General features: G+C 56.4%; 1 protein-coding gene across 3 annotated transcripts in view; it reads left to right on the top strand.

Annotated features, from left to right (window-relative positions):
- Window positions 1-21,496, top strand: part of BABAM2 (BRISC and BRCA1 A complex member 2) — a 502,023-nt gene extending 480,527 nt beyond the window's left edge. For all 3 annotated transcript variants that reach the window (XM_002709945.5, XM_051843055.2, XM_017340849.3), the window contains one exon: window positions 21,160-21,496. In XM_002709945.5, the coding sequence (XP_002709991.1) occupies window positions 21,160-21,223 (64 nt within the window). In that variant the 3' untranslated portion in view covers window positions 21,224-21,496. The remainder of the gene's footprint in view (window positions 1-21,159) is intronic.
- Window positions 21,497-23,029: the final 1,533 nt, after the last annotated feature.

The following is a 23,029-nucleotide window of genomic DNA, read 5'->3' as shown; positions in this document are numbered from 1 at the left end:
GGCCCAGCCCAGATCACCTCTGACCTCCCGTATTTACTCAGCCTCTTTCCTGCTCCCCTGCTCACAGGAGCAGCACAGTGGACGCAAGGGCTGCAGGCCAGCCTGCTTATAGGCCTGCACCCACTTGCCTAGCCAGAGTGCCGGGGCCTTCTTCCTACGGCTCACCCAGGAGGCTGAAGATGGCCAAGCTGATGGGGAAAACCCAGGTGTTCTTAAGCAGAAATCTAAAGCAGAGAATCTACAGACCTGACACCAAAGTACCTTTAAAAGAAGGCAAAATGTTCCTGTGGCGAGGCTCATCACGAGGGCCTGTGGGTTAAAGAGGAAAAGGGCATTGTCATGGAGCAAGCCAAAGGAAAAGATAGTGCCGCACAGCTGAGAAGAGACCAGGAAATCCCAGTGACTCCTATATTCCCAGCTCGAACCTCTGGCACTTAGTCATGCTTCATGGAAAATGGAAACCAAAAAAGCAGAAGTGAAGATGGGGTGATCTGGGGTAGTTCTTAATCTAAAGTTGCTTCTGAGCTGGAAAAAAAAAAGGCAGTGGTTTGTCACCTTATGTGCCATGTTGGGCAGGGCGGAGCTGCCAGGTAGATGTGCCGTGGACATCAGGGATGGTTGGAGCAGCTGTGACTCTAAGAAGCAGGGCATGACGGTGGCTTCCCAGGCTCCCTTAACAAGCGTCTCGTAAGCCTTGACGCCCTCTGTGTGCAGCTGCGGTGGTCTGTTGCAGACTCCACCCAGCAAACATACAGCAGCTCACTACCTATGTAAGCTACATGTGTGCAAAGCTCTTGGGTTTGCAAAACACACACACACGCACACATATGCATACACATGCACACACAGCGGCTCCTTTCCGTGTGCTAAAATTCTCCCTCATGTGTTTTGAAAAGCCCCATCTACAAAGCCTGCTGACCAATTTCTAGAGTGGCCCAGTCTTGCTTGAGATTCCCTTCTGATGGGAGGGTTGTCCACAGCATTAACTACTCAGTAGACTGAACATGGGTCTGAACTGCAGCACAGCAAGAAGTTGTGTGGTTCTTCCAAAAACCAGACTAAAAATCAGTATTTAACAAACCAAGGTTTTCCATAATCATTTAGGGGATTGGATAATCCTTAAAATGTCATTGTTGCAGTTGTCCAGAAAAGTAAAATGTGTGTTAATGAACTTGTAAGGATAATACTGCATGGTTTTTCTCTTAAGTGAATGCCAGTGGCCAGCCAGTCCCTCCTGCCCATCTTCTAGGTCATAATACTACCAGTAATGAGAAGGTATTGAGTACTTAAAATGTACCAGCAGAGCTCTATATATTGCTTTGTATATTTTAACTCCTGCAGTTCTCCTAAGAACCCTATGAGAGTGATGCCACTATTGTGCCCATTTTACAGATTGTGTAGTTGAGGCCTTACAATGTGAAGTGACTTGACCAAGTTCACAGAGGCAGCTTAGTGCAGGGACTGAGACTAAGCCTTGGTTCCCAGGCTTTTCGGCTGGCATCTGTTCCTGTGCTGCACTTCCTCTCCTCCTCGCACTGGTGGCCCGAGTTCTCGCAGTTCACCAGGCACTGAGCCCAGCTGTGTTTTTAAGACTGTAGGGTGTCTAGGCTATCTGGCTGGGCCGACACTCAGGTTTGGCCAGTCCCAGTGTGGATCTGTCATGGCAAACGTTTTCATTAGATTTTGCCCAGTTCACTAGCGTTTTTCCAGTCATTCATTCAAGAAATGTTTTTTTTAATTCAAATTAGGCATGATTAGGTATGAGGGGCAACATGTTGGTGATGTGTAAGGCGCAGTGCCTGCTTTCTGCAAGCCCAGAGGAGGGGTACAGATTCCACGTAGAGAGAGCTCTGTTTCAAGGGGCTGCACGTGCGGTCAGGGTCCTGATATCTGGGAGGCCGGCCGTGGAGGCAGGGTGGGGTGCCACATGCAGGGATGGAGGAGGACACTTCTGTGTCCAGAGCCCCAGCGGAAGGGCAGCCTGGGGGCCCTGGGTAGGCCAGCGAGCATTGACAACGGCACAGTGGGCAGGGGTGGGGGCAGGCAGGAACAAGGCCAGCAGCAGAGTTCTCCGGGGGAGAGTGCACCATGGAGTCGGGCCACCCAGGTCTCAGGTCCTTCCTGGGATGGCTTTTGTTTCCTTTGACTTCTCTGGGCTTTGGTGTTCTCATCTGTCCGAGAGGCTAACGGTCCTTCCTCACAGGGGCTCGCGAGTGTTGAGTGCGCCCAGGACTGTAGAATGCCCACGCAGTGCTGCTGTGGCCCTGGTGGCTGACTGCCAGGCGGGGACGCACCGTCTCTTGTTTTGCGAGCAGTGAGAGTTTCCTTGACAGAGTGCACGTGGGGCCGGTGGCCTGCTTTGGGGTGGATCCACATGGGCTGTGGAAGTAGCAATAAAGGCGGTGAGAACTGAGACCTGGGGCCACGCGGGGAGCACCATAAAGGAAGGTTTGTCTTTAGCCCTTTCGTCCCTCTTTGCCGCCAGCCGCAGAGTTCCTGGAGTTAGGATAGCTGGCGTTGGCAATTATAAATGCAGGGAGTCTAGTTGAATTTATATAAAGGCCAGATGATTTATTAGATATACATCCCATGTGGTATTTTGAACCTATTTATACTAAAAAGTTATTTTCTGTCTATTTCAAATTAGAGTTTAACTGGGCATCTTGTATTGAGAGGTAGCCCAGGAATCAGCCGGCACAATCTGTACATGTTTGGAGAAGGGCGCTCCCCCGTCTTCTCTCTCACGTGATGCAGGCTCTGCCCAGCAGGCTTTGGACAGTGCCTTTTAATCACTTCTTGGGTAGGGACCTTAAATGCTGATGGGTGGGACTGGGGTGAAGCAGGAAGAAGGCTTTGTCCCAGCCTCACACTTCCCCTCCTCTCTGTTCTGAGGCCTGAACACGCATCAGCCTCGACTTCCTCCCACTTCAGGGTCCCCTAGAGAATGTTCTGTCTTCAGAGCATTCTTGCACACAGTTGACAGAACGAAGACAGCCCCTGTGGTCTGGTAGCTTATCTCATGGAGTAGCAGCAGGCCTCCGTGGGGAGGGTCCTCTTCCCACAGCGGGAACCCCCTTCATCCCTCATGGAGGAAGGCGTGGATCCAGGCGTGAGGGTCACGGGCTAAGCACAGGCCCCCGGTAATCTGAGGATCACTTGTCTGGAGCAGGAAGGACAGTGTGGCCGCCTCACCATGTAAGTGAGACGCAGCCCTGTGGCCGTGGAGTCTGTGCTGATCCAGGTCTTCTCTCTGCTACCCTGGTCCTTCGGTCATCGTTCCGGGGTCTCAAGGATTCCTGGCACACTCGTGGGTTGGTTTCTGAATATTGTCTTTGGATTACATGGCAGGTGGCCCCCAGACCTCGGCTTGTCTCTGGGTCCTGTGGCACTGCCATGCTCAGCTCTGTGCACCGACTCCACCTCTCCAGGGAGTTTGTGAAGCCCCAGAGAGTGAGCCCACTGCCACGAGGGAGCTAACGGCGCTTCCTCTGACCGACCGGCCGATCCTAGTCTGCCCCGTCAGTGCCTCCTTCCCACTCCCTGTGCCCCACCCTGACCAGGCACTGTGCAGTTGAGAGGGGCAGGTAACCTCGGTTTCAGGGAGATCACTTGCCCATGGAACATGAGATGAAAATTCCAACAAAGCAGGGCGTAGTTTCGAGAATAGCACCCTTGGGCTTAAGAGTGACTTTGACCTGTTCCTCCCAGGCTCGAATGGTTATCCGGCTGCCAGCTAGTTCTTAGGGGAATCGCTTTATTAAGTGGTGTCACTGGTAAGGTGGTATTAACCGTAAGACCAGCTTTCTGTGTACACTCTGAGAGCAAGCCTGACCGTGCAGGCAGAGCCAGCCCACGTGGAAGCCCAGAGCAGTGATCGTGGGATCTTCCACTCTTTTTATTTTCCTGTTCTTGCCACAACCTGTCATGAGACCAAGAAAACTTGTTTTGAAAATGCTTGGCAGCCAAAACAACCTGTTCTCCTCCCTGGGCGAGGGGGTTCGTGCTTTCTGACCACGTGTGTCCTGTTCCAGGCCTCACCAGCTGCCAACTGGAAAAAGTGAACTTGCTGTTTTCTTCTCACATTGTTCACAGACAAGTGCCAGTGGCTTTCCAGTTCCCGTTTCCCTCTTTTCCCAGCCCTTTGCCAGACACTAGAAGATTGTGCAGAGTCTAGCTGATCAGCACACGTGAATAAACACTCGCAAGGCTGTAACCCGCGGTGACGTCTCCACGAACCAGGCTTGTCGTGGCGGTTGTCTCTCCCAGTCCCATTACACTGTAAGCTGGAGAGTTTTCCCCTGGCTCCTTGGTCCTCTCTGGCGAAGTGAAATGTCTTAGTCAAAATCTCCAGTTATCTGTGGGGAGCAATCCGGACTAGACTGAGTTACTGGAGTTAAGACTTATTCTATGCATCTGCTCTCCCACAATATGGCGCTGGGAGAGAAGTAAACAGCTTCTGCACAGCTGCCTCCAGTTCAACCAATAAACTGTAGGACTTGCTCCTGATTGGAGGAGAGCAGCGTACTCGGCATGTGGGCAGCCGAGTTGGGATTGGCAGAGGAGGACTATAAAGGAGGAGAGAGACAGCATGCACGGGGAACATCTAAGGGGAACATCTAGCTGAAGGAACACCTGTGCAGCCCCCGAGAGAGCCGGCCGGTGGTGTGCCACTCCCCTGCGGAAGTGGGGAATGTGGCCAGGGGGAACTGCCCTTCCACGGAGGTGGAAGGGATAGTAGCCAACCCGGGAAGAACCAGCAGCAAACCCGGGGAGGGCCGAGCAGACAGAAAGAACAGCGCAGGGTCCTGTGTCGTTCCTCCACGAAGAGGGGGAGCGACATAATGGTGCCGTGACTCGGATAGGAAACCTAGGACGGATAGAAAACTTAGGAGGGAAGAAACAGGAAGAAGTGGAAAATACCGGAGAGAGAGACTAGCAAACAGCCTAGGGGAAAGCCGGACGAAAAAGGTGCCGGAAGAAGCTATTGAAAGCCTAGGCATAGACTCGGATACGGACTACGGGGGGGAAGCTGGGAGAAATCTCTAAGGTCGAAAGCGAAAGTGAAAGCTAGAACAAACAGACTCGGATGCGGACTGTGGGGAGAGGCCAGGAGAAATGAGGGAGGAGTATTGGAGGAAAGCTTGGGGAAACATACCGGGTAGAGAAAAATGTTAGGGAAATTGAAGCCGCGGGGGGCAGGCCGAGGCGGAAACGAAAGCCACTTTGGGATTCTCAAGTTAGCCCGGGAATAGGGGGCGAAAAGTTGAAACCAGAAGCTGAAACATAAGCCAGATTGGGATCCGTCTGATTAGCCCGGGGAGCAAAGGACGGGAAGCCAAACCGTGGGGCGGAGACGTAAGCTGGGTTGAATTCGCCAGGCTAGCCCGGGGAACTTGGATTGAATGCTAGTGGTGGAGACGCAAGCTACGCTGTGTGACTCGCGGAAGCCGCCGCGTGCAGAGAGAGCACGGGGCGTGAATAGATAGGGAACGGGGCTGGCGCGAGGCCGTGGTGCAGACGCGAAAGGCGTGGAGACCGCGGAGTGTGCACGCGAAGCCGAGCCGCGCAGAGCCGGGAGCCCGCCGGCGGGGCGAGGCGCCGGGAAGCCGCGCGGAGCCGTGAAGCTGCCTCAGGGCGGGCGCCGGGAGGCCGCGGGGATAAGAGAAACAGAAGTTTAGAAGTAAAATGAGAGCGGGAAGCTGCGGGGATAAGAGAAACAGAAGTTTAGAAGTAAAATGAGAGAAATAGGAATGCTGGAAGATAGAAGTAAAATGGGAGAAATAGGAATGCCCGGAGATAGAGAAGTAGAGAAATAGAAAGGCCTCCCCACAACACTGCAATGAGAAAGCTTGGATTCGGTCTGCCTGATTAAGTGAGGCGATGAGCACCTGCGGCGGCTAGCAGCTTATGCGCCACAGGTCACCGAAGACAGGCACGAATTAACATCAGTAAGGCCTCCCCACAATACAGCAATTAGGAGGCTTGGATTCGGTCTGCCTGATTAAGGCGGTAAGCACCAGCAAGCAGCTCGACCAGAGTATGAGCTGCAGGTCACCGAAGATAGGCACGAACCAACACTAAAGTCTCCCCCACAATATGGCAATGAGAAGGCTTGGATTCGGTTTGCCTGATTGTTAGGGCTTGTAAGCCCCTGCGGGCAGAGCAGAGCATGCGCTGCAGGGCACCGAATACAGGCACGCATCAGCGCCTAAAAACCTCCTCACAACATGGCGAAGAGAGGACCTGGATTCGGTTTTCCTGATTGATAGGACTTGTAAGAACCTGTGGCAACTCTAGCAAGCAGAGCAGAGTGTGTGCCACGGGGCACCGAAGACAGGCGCGTATCAACGCCAAAAATAAAAAGAAAGGGGGATCTGTGGGGAGCAATCCGGACTAGACTGAGTTACTGGAGTTAAGACTTATTCTATGCATCTGCTCTCCCACAATATGGCGCTGGGAGAGAAGTAAACAGCTTCTGCACAGCTGCCTCCAGTTCAACCAATAAACTGTAGGACTTGCTCCTGATTGGAGGAGAGCAGCGTACTCGGCGTGTGGGCAGCCGAGTTAGGATTGGCGGAGGAGGACTATAAAGGAGGAGAGAGACGGCATGCACGGGGAACATCTAAGGGGAACATCTAGCTGAAGGAACACCTGTGCAGCCCCCGAGAGAGCCGGCCGGTGGTGTGCCGCTCCCCTGCGGAAGTGGGGAATGTGGCCAGGGGGAACTGCCCTTCCACGGAGGTGGAAGGGATAGTAGCCAACCCGGGAAGAACCAGCAGCAAACCCGGGGAGGGCCGAGCAGACAGAAAGAACAGCGCAGGGTCCTGTGTCGTTCCTCCACAAAGAGGGGGAGCGACATTATCCAAGTGGCCGTGTTTGCCTCTGCGTTGGTGGCTCTCACACCTGCAGCTGGACCTCTGTTCCTGTCACCAAGTGGCACCAGTCAGGCCCCGGTGTTGGGTGGACAACCAGATGGCCCTGTGACAGTGAAAGAGTCATTTCACTGCTCGTCCTCTGCACGCCAAGAGGTGGGACTGGGTAAGGGGTTGGCAAATGACAGCTGGAGGCCAAAGTTAGCCAGCTGCCTGTTTTTATAAATAAAGTTTTATTAGCACACCGCCATACCCATTCATTTTCATATTGTCTATGACTGTTACATCTGTAAGTGCAGAGTTGACACTTGGGGCAGAGAATCTGGCCTGCAAGGCCTGCAAGGCTGGACTAATGATCTCTGGGGGTACAAATCCAGTATTCTGTGGCCTCTGCACTGTAGCAGGTCCCCTCTAGCCAGAGCCCCTGAAGAAGCAGGAAGGGGCCTCCTTCTCCCCTGTGGTTCCAGCAGTACAAAATGTGCTTCGAAATTGCTGAACCCTGCAGAGGGTGGCAGCCTGGCAGCTTCACAGAGTTTATTTTGCTGTGTGCCTGTGTTTGTTTATGGGTCTGAGGGCTCAGGCACCCAGCGTGTCCACTAGTTTTGGAAAAGAGGTCCCCACCTGTGTAGGGCTGACTGTATTCAGTGGCCTGGTGCAAAGTGGGCCACCCCTGTGGACCCATAGCTTGAGAATGCTTATTCAAGTACTGTTTGTCCACGTGATAGACATGTCAGGAAAAGGAACCCAGTGCTGTCCTCAGGAATCTGTCTGGCTTCCTAAACCCCACCGTACCCACATCAGTCTGTGTTTGCCCTAGTTTCCAAGGCTGAGCAATGGAGTAGGAAAGACAGCTGTAAGGGCCTGTGGGAAAGGACGCTGGCATGAGTTCTGAGGATGCCTTCAAAAATGCAAACTACAAAGGAACTAACTTTTTCTCCATCTTCCCGAAAGCCAAGCCAAGCAAGGTTGTGAGTTTTAGAGTTTGCATCCCAATGACGTTGTCTGTTCCCCTGTTTGGCACCAGATGCCTAATGCAGATCCTGAAACAGAATCGCACGATCCTCTGTGCAAGCTGAAAAAGGTGCCCCCTTTGGGTTGGCACAGAGTTTGACAACAGTTTGGAGTAAAGAAAAAGCTGCGCCTTCTCCGGGCATAGATCCCTGGGGCCCGCAGCTCCGCAAGCCTGCATTTCAGCCCCTACCTTTCTCTTGGTACCTGTTCCCTTGGTCTGATGCCTTTGTGCAGGACACAAGCTGCCCTCCCCCATGCAGCGGCCCCTCCTCATACCTGGGCTGCTCTCAGGCACCTTGCTGGCCAACAAGAGGTTAACTCTACTTGGCCTTGATCTTTGAGATCACAGCAGCCTGGGCTGGCCCTGGCCCCCTGCAGTGCCAGGATGGCAGTGAGGCTCAGACCTGAGGATGGTGCCTGTGCCTTGCTGCTGAGGGCAGAGGCTGCTCCTCTTGTCAGAGCCGCTGTAGACCCTGGGCTAGCTCAGGGGCTGGTTTTAGAGAACCCAAGCCCTGGCTCTTCCCTCCCAACTTCTGTCCTAAAATGAGCTCCACTTAAGGAGTCCACATGATTTCCCACACAGTTCTCCCTCAGAGGCAACATACTAGCAGCACATAGAAGTGTGCCTAGAGGCCCAGAGTAGACAGGTTCGTGGTCCAGGGGACTGACCTCACTCCCAGGGCACTGGGTTACTGGCTGCTCAGTGTGCCCGGTGGCGAGAACCTGCCGGGACACCATCCTCTGCAGGTCATTGTCCACGTGGCTTTAGAGAAGGCTCTGATGCATTCCCGGTGGTGCTGCTGCATGGTGACCAGATCTGGCTTCCCACCCTCCATTCACACTGGAGAGTGTGCTGGTGCCAGCCTTGTGGACAAACTTTGGGAGATCCTTCCCACCCTTTTCATTCTGCATCCATCAGTGGCTCCCAGCTGTTTAGAAGTAGGAAGAAAGAGTGGCCAAAAGCTCACAGTAGCCGTAGACCTGATGGCTACTTCCTGTTACATTTCTCAGTTCTAAAAAGTACATTGCTGCGGGGGCGGGGAAGGGCAGTATTGTGGTGCAGCAGGTTAAACCACAGCCTGCAACACCAGCATCCCATGTGGGTACCAGTTTGTGTCTGGCTGTTCCCCTTCTGATCCAGCTCCCTGCTAGGGCCTGGGAAAGCAGTGAGGAGGATGGCCCAAGTGCTTGGGCCCCTGCACCCACATGGGAGTTCAAGGCATCTGGTTTCAGCCTGGCCCAGCCCTGGCTTTTGTGGCCATTTAAGGAGTGAACTAGCAGATGGAAGATTGTACTCGCTCTCTCAATCTCTCTCTCTCTCTCTCTCTCTCTGCCTCTGCCTTTCAAATACATAAATCATTAAAAAAAAAAAAAGTCTTGAGAACAAGGAGGGATGCAGCTCCTCACTGTCTTGAGCTCTGAAAATGGGCTGCGCGTCATGCTAAGGAATGGCTGGGAACTGTGGACGCAGCACTTCTCCTCTGTGGCCTGGGAAGATGGGAACTCGGGCTTCTCCCAGGCCCACGGGCAGTGCGTGATGGATGCAGGGTGCGTTCATTCTTTCCGACTCCAAGATGCACGTTCTCCCTCCTGAGCGTGGCAGGCAGGACTGCGGGCCTTTGCCGGGGAACGGCACGAGGCGCTTCGTCTTCTGCTGCTGAGACTCTCTCAGATCAGTGAGCGTGGCCAAAGCCAAGGCAGAAGTGATCACCCCCGCTTCCAGGCCAGGAAGTAGCAGTTGCGTGAAATCAAGCACCGTGAGGCAGCATCACCACCACACCTTGTGCTCACGTGGGCGCAGGTTGTAGGAAACACCTGCATTCACACATGCGTGGAATCCCTCCCATGTTCACCATGTATGAGAAAAATCTCACCCAAACGACGGGCTCCGGACGGAGGCAGGACAAGTGTCTTCTGAAGCACAGAGCGAATCAGCAAAGACCCAGAAGTCACTCGAGGGGGTTGGTTTTCCCACAAGATCTAGGCTTTGAAAATGAACTCAGCAAACGATTTCATTTGCCTCTCTGCCCCCACCCTAGTCTTGATGCCTCCCTTGCCTGTGACTTCTCGGGAGGGAGATGACCTGGCGTTCCACGTCCTTGTGTCGGTTCCCACTCAGCGTGGATGTAGCGTCGTCTCAGGTTTAGCACCAAATATTTATTCTGATAAAATAGGGGAGAAAGAAAAAACAGAAGAAAGAAACAAAGGGGGGGGGGAGGGAGGGAGGGAGGGAGAATATAAACAAAAAATGTGAAGTTGTCACTACCTGGCTTGGTTTCCAAACACCAGTCCCTGTAATTGACTTAAGAATAGATTCTCAGAAAGAACACTGACTCGGTGAGTCGGTCATTCACAGAAAACGCGGGTACTTCTGTGTCGCTGAGATGCAGCGTGAGCAGATGAACTCGGAAGTCTGCAGAGTTGCTGCCATCCCGGGCAGGGGACTGGCTTGTCTACAGCGCTGCATTTAGCGCTGGACAGAGACAGAGTGTCAGAGCTGGCCACACCCAGCGCTCAGGAAGGCAGCCTGGCCTTGGGGCCCAGAGCCCACGGCGTCTCTGGCTTCCCCCACCACTCAGCTCATGAGGCCTCACTGAGCCATGGTGCTGGATGAGCCACCAAGCTGCACCCAAGGGTGGCCACAGAAGTAGACTAGCGACACCAGCCAGCACCCCCCAGCTTCTGTAGGGTTGTTTTGCTCCAGAGGGTAGAAGAAGGACCATAGATGGAGCTCCGGGGGACGGGTGTCAGCTCAGGAGAGGAAGAACACGGTCGCTGTTGGCCGAGCCCGTAAGTGCTCAGGCGCTCCCGCTCGGCAGTCAGGAGGACCGTCCTCAGAAGTGGCTCGGACCCGGTCCTGAGATCGCGTCCACCTGCGAGCTGCTGTTGATGAGCAGCGAGGGGCACTACAGTTCACGCCCTAGACTTCAGACGGGACCAAGAGCGGGGCCTGGGGTGGCAGCAGTAGACGCCATGAGGGCCTGAGCTGAGGCCAGGCCTTGAGGGGTGCAGGCTTTGGGTGAGCGGGAAGGCCCCCATGTGTTGCATGGTCCAGGAAAGTACCTTTACCTGCAAAGCCAAGGGGCTCCGACTGAGCTGGCTCGCAGACCTGCAGAGGGGAGTTAATTACTGCTTGTGGTACACTTTAAGATCCCCGGATGAAAGGCCTTGTATAAATGCAAATTATTATTATTGTCATTAAAGGTGCTAGACGTCTGGCCTGCTGGATAATGTAGATAATGCCGTGGCACAGCTCTAAGCAGAAAGTTTGCTCAAGAGCCATAAGAAAGAGCAGCCCAGGACGGGCTGGGCCCTTGACCGTGAGCCCAGAGCACCCAGCTCCCTTCCAGGGTTTGCATGCAGTCCCTGTGTCTGCGTCTCCTGAGGGTCAGGGCTCTGCTTGGCAGCCCTCCTGTAGCCTTGCGGGAGCCAGCCCCCTGCCAGCACGGGAGCTGTCCGTGAGTGTGTGGTGCTTCTGGGTGGGTCTGGAGGATGGGAGGAAGAGGACCAGGATGGGGACCAGCTGTCCTTCGAGGGGTCCTGAGTCAGATCTGGAGGTGGGGAGATAGAAACCTCAGACCTGTGCAGCGCCTCTGATGCGGCTCATTAGGCTCTCGAGGGAACCCCTGTAGCAAAGCACAAGGACAGGTCATTTATTAAATTACTGCTTCCACTTGAGTCCCAGACTAAAGAGGAGCAGTAATCATCATCATCATCCTCATCATCACAGATAATGGTACGTCAGGCCCACGGTGGCCTCAGCAGCCATGCCTTCGCTTTACAGAGGCGGCCTCTGGGGCTTCTCCGGGCCGGTCATGTCAGGGTACCAGTGCTTCCAGAGTGTTAGTTCTCAGCAGCCTTTGCGAGGGTGAGATGCCAGACCTTGTCTGTGTTGAAGGAACCCTGGGACTCATAATTTGGAGAACTTTGACATTACCTCCCAGGTCGCCTGGGTGGATTCTTGTCCTTTGTTTTTCATCAACCAGGCCCTCGGAGTAGCCCTCACTCTTCATCAGGGTGCACTAGCAACAGGAGGGAGGTCAAGTTCAACACTCTTGTCCCCGGTTATCTCACTCACAATCCCCCTGCAAAGCTACCCACTGTAGGTCCCTCTGTGAGAGCTGACGGTGCTAGCGAATCCCTCTGCACGCACAAAGCTGCAGGAGTGAGGGCTGTGAAGGAGGTTCTGTAAGGACAAACGTAGGCAGTGAATTGTTCTCGCAGGTCGTTACTGGCTGTTGGCAATTGCAGTGAAATTTTAAGTGGAGGAGACTCAGATGCAGCTAGAGTACTGTTTGGGGGTGGAGCAGGGGAGACCACCGAGTCCAGAGAGTTTAGAAATCATCTCTCGTACGCCTTGTGTAGATGGGGAAGCGGAAGAGTGATTCATTACCTGCGGCGCAGCCCGTGGTGGGCCCAGTTCTCCCGGCTCAGTTGCTAACACTCTTTCCACTGGAAGTCACGGTGGCATGGAATACGCATGCTCCGTGGAGTCAGACGGCTCGGGATCCATGAGGAGCTGTGCCACCTGGTAGCCGTGTGATCATAGGGAAGTAACATTGCAACTCTGAGTCGTCATTTTCTCATTGGCAAAAAAGTAGAGGACCCCCCCCCCCAGTAGCAGGCCTGTGAGGAGGAGCACGTGTACAGTCTGCTGGCTGAGCACAAGTCGCAGGGTGTGTAGTGTGCAGTGGGCACCTCCCTGCCCTTACACTTACAGCTTCTTGGCTTTCCCGCACAGCCTACACCCCGGTGTCTATCTTCCATCCTAACTCAGTGTGCCAGTGTCGTACACAGCGGGAACCACAAAGTCACAGTGAGATGTGCCCTCGTGCCATGGATGCACTCTGGTTTTGTTCCTCTGTATGTTCATGCCGGCCAGGGTGCACCAAATGCATTTCACAACCCACTAATGGGTTGCGGCCTACTGTTTGAACAAGCCTGCTTTATGTCATGTGTGGGTGCTGTGGGTGCTGCGGGTGCTCTTCCCTCCCTCCCCTCTCTGTGAGTGGCACCCGGGGCCACGTGCTGTTGACAGTACGGGCAGCACCCTGGGCTGGTGCAGAGTGGAGCAAGCCCTGTGGACTCGCAGAGTAGATGAGGCTCCTTCTGCCCTTCTGCCCCAACCTCTCTAGTGCACCTGTCATGATCGGGGAGCCCCAGAAGGCCTCCCCCTGCCAAAGGCTCTGCCCCACACCGGTCTGTGTGGAACCCCACACACCTCACCCCAGCAGAGCCCACCTAAAGCTCCTGTTGGGAGACTCGCCCCTTCACCAAAGACCCCCGTCCCTAGAAGGCTGTCGCCCCACAGCAGAGAGGCTGCACCCGGGCATCCTAGGCTGTTGAATGGTCATTTCTTCTGCATCTGGGGACAGTATGTCAGCTGTGTGGCAAAACAGTGAAGGTGTAAAGAGGAACAACCATGGCCATCTTGCTGCTCCTCCAGATCCTCCAGAGAGATCAGCCAGGAGGGCAAAGACCCAGAGTGCTGGGGTGACTCAAAGACATGCCCAACAGCCAGCAGGCAGCACCCAGGCAGCTGGGAGAGACGTGGGCTGTGGCCCCGGGCGCTGAGACCTAGGCAGGGAAGCCAGACTTGCCACAGGCAAGCAGAGAGGCTCAATGGGGAGTGTTTCATTCCCAGAGAGCTGTCCTCCTGAGACTTCTCTCTGTCCTTTCCTGTGGAGGCTGACCCTGGCCATGCTGAGCAGGAGCCTCGAGGCCCAGTCCCAGCCGGAGCACGACTGGGGGCCTGACCCCACACTGGCCAGGACCCACGCTCCACACTGTCTGCCCTGCTGGCACCCTCAGCACTTCCCCTATGAGGACCGGCCTTTGTGGTTTTTCCCCTTTTTCTGACTAAGAAGTAGACAGCGATCTGTGACCTTGGTGATTCACCACTGTCAGACAGGCGGCCAGCAGGTGGCTAGAACTGCGGTGTGATCCCCGCCTCCTTTGTGGCCGTCCACCTGGCCCTGGCCCTTGTCACACCATGGCCTCTGCTGAGCCCCTGCTCATACAGCCCTGGGCAGAGCAAGCAAAGGAGCTGCCGTCTGGACACACCAGGCAGATGCGGAGAGGGCAACCAGGTAAGCAGAGAGCAGTAGCAGTTCCTCAGCCCCCACATCCCCTGCCAGGCCCCAGTCCCGCCTGGCCAGGTGCACTGCGGCCTCCCAGCCTTTCTCAGTGGTCATGGGGTCGCACTGCCATCCTAGCCTCTCATCAGGTAGGTTAGGACGGAGGCGGCACCAGCTTGTGGGGCAGAGATGGGGAGGTCTGACTCACTCTCTCCCTCCGGGCACCCGTCCACTTATCTATGCTCCAGACTGGCCTTCACCTGCTCTAGGCCCTGAGGGGTTGAGCGCTGGGGGCGGCTCCACTTCTGTCCCGAGGGGCTTGCAGAGGCCTGTGCTACCACGAAGTCAGGGATTAGGACAGGGTAGCTTCTCCAGCCTGCGGATTCCCCTTCTCTGTAATGATTGGACTGCATCACCTCTGGGCTTTCCCTCTGTTACAAAATCCTGTCATTCTAAAGTCCATCTCTATTGAGAAATACAGATTGAGCTGCTGGGTGTTGGGCATGAGCTGTACTTGAAGCTGGCGGTACCGAGATGGATGGGTGTGAACAGTGGGTCTTGCCCTCAGGGAGCTTACAGTCGGTGTGGGAGGGGGGGTGGGGGTGGTGGAAGCCAGCCCCATGGCCCGGGAGTCTCTGGGCCTGATAGGACTGCTCTGTCCCTCCCCCTCGCCCTCTTCATACCCTACACCAGGAGATGCCCAGGCAGGAGAGGCGCCTGCACCCCTGGGGGCTAGTGAGGAACCCTTGTGGTGACAGAAACTTGCTGCAAGCCGCTGGAGCCCCCAGGGGCCGCGCCAAGCTCCAGGAGGCCTCCCCCGAAGGCTTCTGCAGGAGAGCAAACCCTAGGTAGTCGTGATGGCTTTGTAAGCATTAAAGTACCCTGTGATTCAGCCAGAACAGTTCATCCCTACTGCCTGCTGTCTGGAGATGGGCTGCAGTCGATTATTGTTGAAGTCCTCTCTGCACACAGCATTTGATTTCATTTAATTCAGCATCTACTGTGGCAGTCAGCCTTTCTCACGGGCGAGGAGGCCGAGCTGTGTGAGGCAGAGTCTAGACACCAATCTCAACATCACGAGCCCAAGACGCACAGGGGGGGGGTGGGGGGTGGGGTCGACTCCAGCTGCTCCCCTGTTCCCTCACGCCTTCACAGTGTGTGGGTGTCCTCATTTTACAGTCGGGTCCCCAGCAGGCAGACCAGGCCTCAGCACAACTGCGTGTGCAAACCAGCTACAGCCACTTGTTTGTTCCTAAAGCCCGCACCAGAGAGCCAGGCTGCCATCGCCCGGGGCGTGACCACAAAACAGGCCCTGTGCGTGCCAGCCACTTGCTCACCCAGGCAAGGGGTGGAGCGGCCGTCATCTTGGGGGCCTTTGCAGGGCGTCGGGTGAAGGGCACTGACCTAGAGCCAGGTCTCTTAGTAGAGATGCTGTTGTGAGGATGACCCTTTGACACAAGGAGAGTGACCCCCAGTGAGTCAGTGGCGGTTCGGGACAATGAGGACTAGGCGAGACCACGAGGCATGATTAGCAGGACGTCTTCCACTATTTACAGGGCTGCTTTGATTTTCAGACCACAATCAGTTTTCATGTGACTGATTAAAAACATGTGCCAGTTGAAGTCACAGCTGCAGAAGAAAACTCAGAGAAGCAGTGGGACTGAAACGTCTGGAACTTGCCTCCATTTGCAAAACTGACCTCCAACTTGATTTATGTGTCCTTGATTTCCTGACCAGGAGGGCTGTGTCCCTGAACCGCATCTCCCACCCCACCCCACCCCACCACCACGTTGGCCTGACTCTAGCAAACATCATCAGGCTCATCTTACAGTTGCCCAAAGAAATGCGTTTGGGATTCCAGAACTCAAGTCCTGTTTTGGAAGAAGGCAGTTGTTGAGGCTCTTGCAAAACCAAAAGGCCCGAGAGAAGGAGGCAAAAAGCAACAAGACCCAGAGCTGCCTCATGTGGCTGTGCCCTCTTGGTGCTGGGCCTGGGGTGACACTGGGCAGGGCTCTGAAGTGAACTTGGTAAGCTCCCAATTTCTTACCTGCCACACGGGGAGCTTGACCCCACCACCTGCTATGCTGTTGTGAGTGCCGACTTCCCAAAGCCTAGCCTGTGTGATGGGGTCCCTCCCTCTCGCCAGAGTCCCCAGCCTCTCCAGGCTGTCTGGTCTGTTTTTGCTTTCACTATTTTTAAGCCATATTGATCAGATTGTCAGATAGCACCTCCATGGGTTTTTATCCTTTTGAAAGGATCTGTGGGATCCATAAAAGAGCCCGAATTCCAGAAGGGAAGCCCCTTTTGAGGCGGCCTCGTCCCCGTGGGCCTCCATCAAGGCCTCTGGGCGTCTCCCTGGCGGCTCCGTGTCTTAACTCTGTTCACTGCCCCAGAACCCATTGATTATGGAACTTTCTAGGCACTGTTTCCCTTGACAATTTATTTGGTGCTCACTGGGCCTCTTCCCAGTGGGAGGGCAGAGGGCAGAAGATGGCTGAGAACAGACCCTCCTGCCCTCCCCAGAATGGCCTGTGGCCCCACAAATCTGCTCAGAGCACTGTGGTGTGCCCCTCACCCTGCTGCCTCGTGTGTGAACAACTCCCCCAATGCCAACGATGGTGATGGCGGCCACCACGACCTCCTCCTGAGACCCGCCGTGTGCCCAGCCCCGGGCCTGTTGCACCCATGTTCCAGTGTAGCAGGCGGAGAATCAAGACAGGTCACAGGGTGACACCTCAGGCCACAGCTGAGTGGCACTTCGAGGTGATCAGTTCAAATCCTGCTGTTCCACGTGAGGACGCTGAGTCCCAGGTCCAGATGACAGGGACTGGGCCTGGACTAGAACCTGTGTCTGCTGCCTCGTGGTTCAGTCATCTACTCCCGCCACAGCCTCCCCTTTATAACTCGTGCTGTCCTGGACAGACCAGGCCAACTGACGGTGTTCTGATTGTAGGCAGCCACACCCATGTGATTCCTCTTCTTCTTCTTTTTTTTTTTTTTTTTTAATTTTTCCTTTTTTTGAGAGGTAGAGAGAGTGAGAGTGCTCCTGTCATTGGTCACTCCCCAAATGCCCACAACAGCTGAGGCTGGGCTGAGCTGAGCAGGGAGCCAGGAGGAACAAACCCAGTTACTTGCACCATCACTGCTGCTGCCTCCTAGGGTCTGCATTAGCAGAAGGCTGGAATCAGGAGCCAGAGCGAAGCATCAAACCCAAGTACTCTGATGGGGGACGGGGGCATCTTAACCGGCATCTGAATGCCCGCCCCAGAGCCATGTGATTCTATAGCCCTCTAGTCAGCAGCCGCAGCCACCTCCCTCACCAAGCCTTTGACCAAAACTGCACAAACAGCACACCCAGGGGTTTCAGCAGAAGACAAGCAAGGTCCTGGAGGTGCCTCTGGCTGCAGGGTCCATCCGTGGATGCCGCAAGCAACTCTGGGCTGAATTCCAAACGACGCACAGTATTCCGATGACTGGCTGAGTGTTGGCTCTGAGAGTGGCCATCGCTGTGTCTCCAGCTGGCAGCTCGACATGATAAGTGGGAAGGGAGGGCCTGAGCTGGGGAACTGAGGGCAAGGACCCCAGGACCTCGCTTCCCTCCTGTGCATCCACAGTGTTTGTGCAGTCTGCGTCTAGGCTCTGACCTCTGCCCCTTAGACCCAGCTTGGTCCCCAGGATAAGAGGTGACATCTGTTGGTCAGCTGTTAAGCCAGGGACCATGCCAAGTGCTTCCTTGGACCACGTCATTTAAATTATTCCCATTGTATAGACGAAGAGAAAGGCCGAAGTCAGTTACCCAAGTGCCTTGGACGCTACACTCCACTCCCCGTCCTTCCTGGCCTTAGAGATGCTCAGGCTCAGCTTCCTGCTCCGCAGGGGAGGGACTCAGCCCTGGGCCCAAGGTCTGGACATGTAAATCCATGGAGCACTCCCGTCCCCTGACTGCGGGCGCAGCGACTGCCCACTCGTCTGTGCCTTCCAGGAGCTGAGGTCCAGGCCGGCGCCACTGTGCGCTCAGTCTGTGCAGAACCCACCCAGGCTTGGCCTAGGCCCTGATCCTTGCGTTTTACTCTCCTACCTGAGATGCTAGCACTGAACTGAGCTGACTCTGAACCCTGAGCAGAGGAACCGAGGTCAGTGAAGAGTCAGAGACGTTTTGTCCTGAGGCACATTGAGCTCGGAATTGGCCTAAAAATAAATTCTCTAGTGTGGGTGCGATGAGCTCGGCTGACGCCAGACCGCTCCTGTGGGCCCCACGAGGCCAGCTAACGGGGAAGCGAGGAGCCCGCCCCCCAACACTCAAAGCACTGTGTCTTTGGGTCAGGGATCTTTTTTCAAAAATGACTGACAGACAACGAGTGCCCTGAGCAAGCTGTTCCTGGGCAGCTCTCCACTGTCTCTGATAAAAAGTGAAATAAAGAAAACTGCTTTAAAAAAAAATCCATACATGGGTGGGAGCCAGTCGTCACCCTCCCTGCCCGCGCTGACTTCGTGAGTTGAGAAGCGCTTGCGGCACACAGCTGGGAGCGTCCTGCCTTTAAATAGCCCTCGCCACGCTCGCCTCGCCGGTGACAGCAGGCAGTTTGCCTGGCAGGGAAAGCCCGGACTCGATGGGGAACTTCAGAACTCTCTGCAGAGGGAAGAGTTGCCTGTGAAGCCCGCTCCCTCCTGCGTGCCGGGACCTTGTACTGTTGCAGCTCCTTCCTCCCAGAGTTTCCCAGCAAAACCCAGCTGGTGCGATTAGCTTCCGGGCCCACGTTACTCCTGGCCTGGGGGTGGCGCTGGTGGAGAGTGCCCCTCCCCCGGCCCCACTCAGCAGGCACTGTTGGGCCCGCTTGTAGATTACCTGCAGCCTCTCTTCCTCACCTCTGCTGTGGTGGCCTGCAGGTCTCTGTAAAGCCAGGGCAGCAAGCTGTCCACCTCTGACCTTCCCAAGGAGGCCACAGTGTGGGGAAACAGGACACATTGCCCTGTGCCAGCGTCACTCAGGGTGGGCTTCTCACCCCTACTCACAGAGGCCCCGCCCAGCCTCACTTTAGATCCAGGACCGCCCTCTCTGCTCCTCACAGTACCCCTTGTGCTCAAAGGCCAGGGGCGGCCTGGTGCGATTGTGGGTCAGGGCCGTGAGGTCTGAAGTGTCAGGGACGGGGACCTTCTCTCACTCATTCTTGGCAGTGGTTGAAGTTTGAGAACAGACTAAAGGAGGACTTTGAGGCTGAACAGAGATGAACCTGGCTGGAGCCGGTGGGCTAAGCGGGGAAGCGGGGGAGCAAGGCGGGTCAGGACTCAGACTCTGCAGGATGGGCTAAAGCAGTCTGTGGCATCCCCTAGCTGTGTGGGACACGTGCGTGGTGGGGGACGGGTCTCGTCTGTGGTGTCTCTAGGGGCGGGCTCCTTACCTTCATAGCCTCAAAAGGCTGCGCCATCCCAAGAAACCTAGTAGAGAGAAAGAACACGTGTCTTCAATGACTTGGCACCAGATAGTGGGAGTCGCTGTGTGCCAGGCTGAGTTCGGGGAGCATCAGGGTCTCGGAGGTGCCAGAGCCCGGTGCTCCGAGAGACCCAGTGGTGCCACTACAGGGAGGAAAAGGAGGGGCTGCAGACCTGGGGAGTGCTCTGCTGTCGGCCATGCAAGCCTGAGAGTAGCCATGACCTTGACCTTGACCTTGCCATGCATGAGGGGAAAGGAAGGCAGAGAGGAAGCGAAGAGTGCCTCTGGGAGTGGGCAAGAGAGATCGGAGGCCCGTGGCGGTGATGTCAGCAGCCACAGGGAACGATGCTTCTGGACAGAGGAGCCCACGTCTAAATGCTGCCCAGAGGCTGGGACAGAGAAGGACCTGGAAAGAGGGTTGCAGGTGACTTGGCTGGGCCAGGGGGAACAGTCAGGTGCCGGCAGTCATTGTGTGTGCTGTGGGCTATGTGGGGTCTTCACGCTGTGGTTGGAGCTGCCATGGCCCCCCGTGTTTTTCTGTTCCCTGCTGGTTGGTGTGTTGCGTGTCATCACTCTTCATGGCTTTGGCAAGTCTGCCTCCTGCCCAGAGGTTGGCCCCATCCACTTGTAACTGCCTGGGAGCCGGAGCCTATTAGTCCCCTATCCTAAGTAAAACAGACGTGGGAGGCTCTCCCTGGGCGCGGTGCTGATTGGCGGCCCTTCCTGGTTCTTGTCACTGTTCTGGGGAGCGGAATTGCTTGGTGAGCCACATCTGCATACACGGGCCTGATATGATTGCATGGGAATTGGAGTGCAGGCACCAGGAGGCCAGCCTGGGCCGCCGAGGGCTGGGTGCCCACCCACTGCCTCCACCACTTGGGACCTCACCCTCTGTTCTGGCAGGACGTCAGTGCCCGCTCGCAGCAGGCCCTGCTCCTGCTGCCAACTCTGCCTTCGATGCCCACTCTACCACCTCCCCCCGACTGCCACATCGCTGCCCACGGTGCCTCTCCCACCTGACTGGTGTCGCTTGTGTGGCTCCGAGTCCTCTAATTTGGGACCTCCTGCGTGGCAGGTGCCACAGCTGGATCACCCCCCAGCCTGGCACCTGCTTGTCCTACAAGGAATGTGGCCCTGCTTCTACAGATTAGGGACCCGAGTGTCACAAAGGCCACCTGGTCTGCCCCAGATCCCACAGCTGGTCTTTGCCTGGCAGGAAGCTTCTCTTAATACCCAGCCTGGCTTTTGTTCCCGCGGACCAGGCTGCAGGTCTGGAAACAAATGGAGACTGTGAACCAGTTAGGAGTCCTCGTCAGACCCTCCCTGCCTGGGTGAAGGCAAAAGTCCAACTGCATAAAAAGGCAGCCACCAGTGCCAGAGTTCAAGTCACTGAAACTGCGGGCGCGTCCCTGGGTCGCTGTCTTGCAGCTTGCATTGGGCCCTGGTCCTGGTCCTGGTCCTGGTCCTGGTCCTGGTCCTGATCCTGAGAGGGCAGTGGGACCTGAGTCGGGGGCCAATGGCAGCTGGCAGCCCAGAAGCTCTGGCCACCTGCACTTTAGCCATCTGGGAGAGCTGCACCGCAGTGAGCTGTGTGTCCCTCCCCTGAAGAGTCCAGAGGCCTTTGCCTCAGCAGAGAAGGCAAATCCCCCCCAGGACGCGTGAACAGGCAGTCCCAGCTGCGCCGTGTTAGCGCGAAGGCTCTGCATGGCGCGTTCTGTGGCGCTGTCTGTGCTAACCGCATTTTTTTCTGCCTCTTCTTTCCCACCAGGGCTTATTTCAAAACCTTCGTCCCTCAGTTCCAGGAGGCAGCATTCGCCAATGGAAAGCTCTAGGAAACACCAGTCTTGAGTGCCGGCCAGCCAGACTGCTGTGTCCACATGCGTGTCAGCACATATGGCCGCTTGCTGGAAGCCTCTGGGAATGTCTTCACACAGCGCTTGCTCGCGCAGCAGCTTTGCGCACCCCAGACAGCCCCACGCCGCTGGACCCGCACTCGAGCCGGCTGGCGACAGCCTGAGCCCTGAGCCCCTCACTCGGGTTGCCCCCCTTCCTTTCCTTCCTTCTGTTTCTTTGTTGGAAGAAATAAACTCACAAATCACAGCGCAGTCCTGTCCCAGGGAGAGTAGGACGTCAGCGGTGCACACACCCTTGTCCCAGCCTTTGTCTCTGAAACTAATCGAAGTTCAAGATTAAGCACCCCTCGGGTTTGTATTTTCCCAAAAGTAGTCTCATGCCTGTGTGTGTGTGTGTGTGTGAGAGAGAGAGAGAGAGAGAGAGAGAGAAAGAGGGAGAGAGAGAGGAAGAGAGGGAGAGGGAGGCACCCCAACATCTCCCACTCAGTGCAGTCCTCTGGGAACAGGAGCTGCCCGAAGGAAGCCGCCCAGCCTGCAGCGTCCCGGCCCCCAGCCAGGCCCGAGGCTGGCGCTCAGGAACCAGGGCTCCTAGCACCCCGCTCCCCTGCAGCGCCCCGCCTGCTCAGCGTGCATAGCCCATCCCAACACAGTAGGCAGTGCCAGAAGTCTGTGCGCCCTGGCAACTCTGTCCTGCCCTCTCTCCCCGTCCCTCTCTGTGGGCGGGAGGAAGAGCTCTCGGGTTATGCAGCACTGCGCAGGTGCTGCCTGGCAGCCGAGGGCGGGGTCGCAGCCTACCCCCATGTGCCTCGAGAAGGCTCAGGCCTGGCCACTCTGCAGCCGGGATGGGAGCCAGGGAAGAGACCGTGCGCACTGAAATGTTCAGAGCTGAAGGGGCCTCAGAAGTCACCTCCTGTCGCCCACATGCAGAGGGGAACCAGGGCCCAGGGCCCAGGAAGCGCTCCCAGCAGATGAGCTGAGGGCGTGGCCTCCTCCTGCCGCCACACAGCTGCCCTGAGCCTCCGCACGAGCTGGGCCCTCCGCAGCTGGCCCGTGGGGTTAGCGCGGCCTGGAAGGCAGGCCAGCCCCGCATCCATGCCTGCTGGGTCGCATACACACCACCGCCTGTCCCAAGGGGAGGCCACAGCCCTCCTGCCCGGCCCGCACAGCCCAGGGGGCCTCTCCCTCCTGCCCTCAGTTCCGCTGCTGGCTCCTGGAGTCCGCTTTTACCACAGGAGCCTGAAAGGGAGGCACATCTGGGCCTGGTGGGGACCCGGGGTGAGGTGCAGGGAGCCTTCACGGGGGGTCCAGGAAGAGCAGGAGAGCTGCCCCCTGCTGGGCTGGGCACCAGGCAGCCGCTCTGGCCCTGCTCTGAAACCTTGGGAATTCCCAGGAAGAAAACAGCCCAGAGTCCCAGGTCCACGTCTCCCTCTGCCTCGTGAGTCAGTCGCTCCCTGGCTGTCACTCTGGACGCAGGGGCCCAAATGGTGGGCTCAGCTCCCGAGAGTCCGGGAAGCCGCTTTTAGGAACTCCTGCTTGGGCCTGCTGAATCAGAGCCTCGCTTCCTGGGGCTTTGCCTCTTGGTTTTGCTGAAAGTCCCTAGGTGGTTCTGATGCGCAAAGGGTCGTGACCCACCAAGCCCACCGACCACGCGGGTTCTCTGGCCTGCCCAGCTCACGTCCTCAGCAACACAAGGCAGCTGTTTGCCGAGTTCCGCTCCCAGCTCAGGCTCAGCGACACGGCCACAGGACGGGCAAGGACTGCTCTGCCACCTGCTGAGCCAGGAGC

Source organism: Oryctolagus cuniculus, chromosome 2 (genome assembly GCF_964237555.1).
Source record: "Oryctolagus cuniculus chromosome 2, mOryCun1.1, whole genome shotgun sequence".
Classification (NCBI taxonomy): Eukaryota; Metazoa; Chordata; class Mammalia; order Lagomorpha; family Leporidae; genus Oryctolagus; species Oryctolagus cuniculus.
This window is presented reverse-complemented; position numbering and strand designations above follow the sequence as displayed.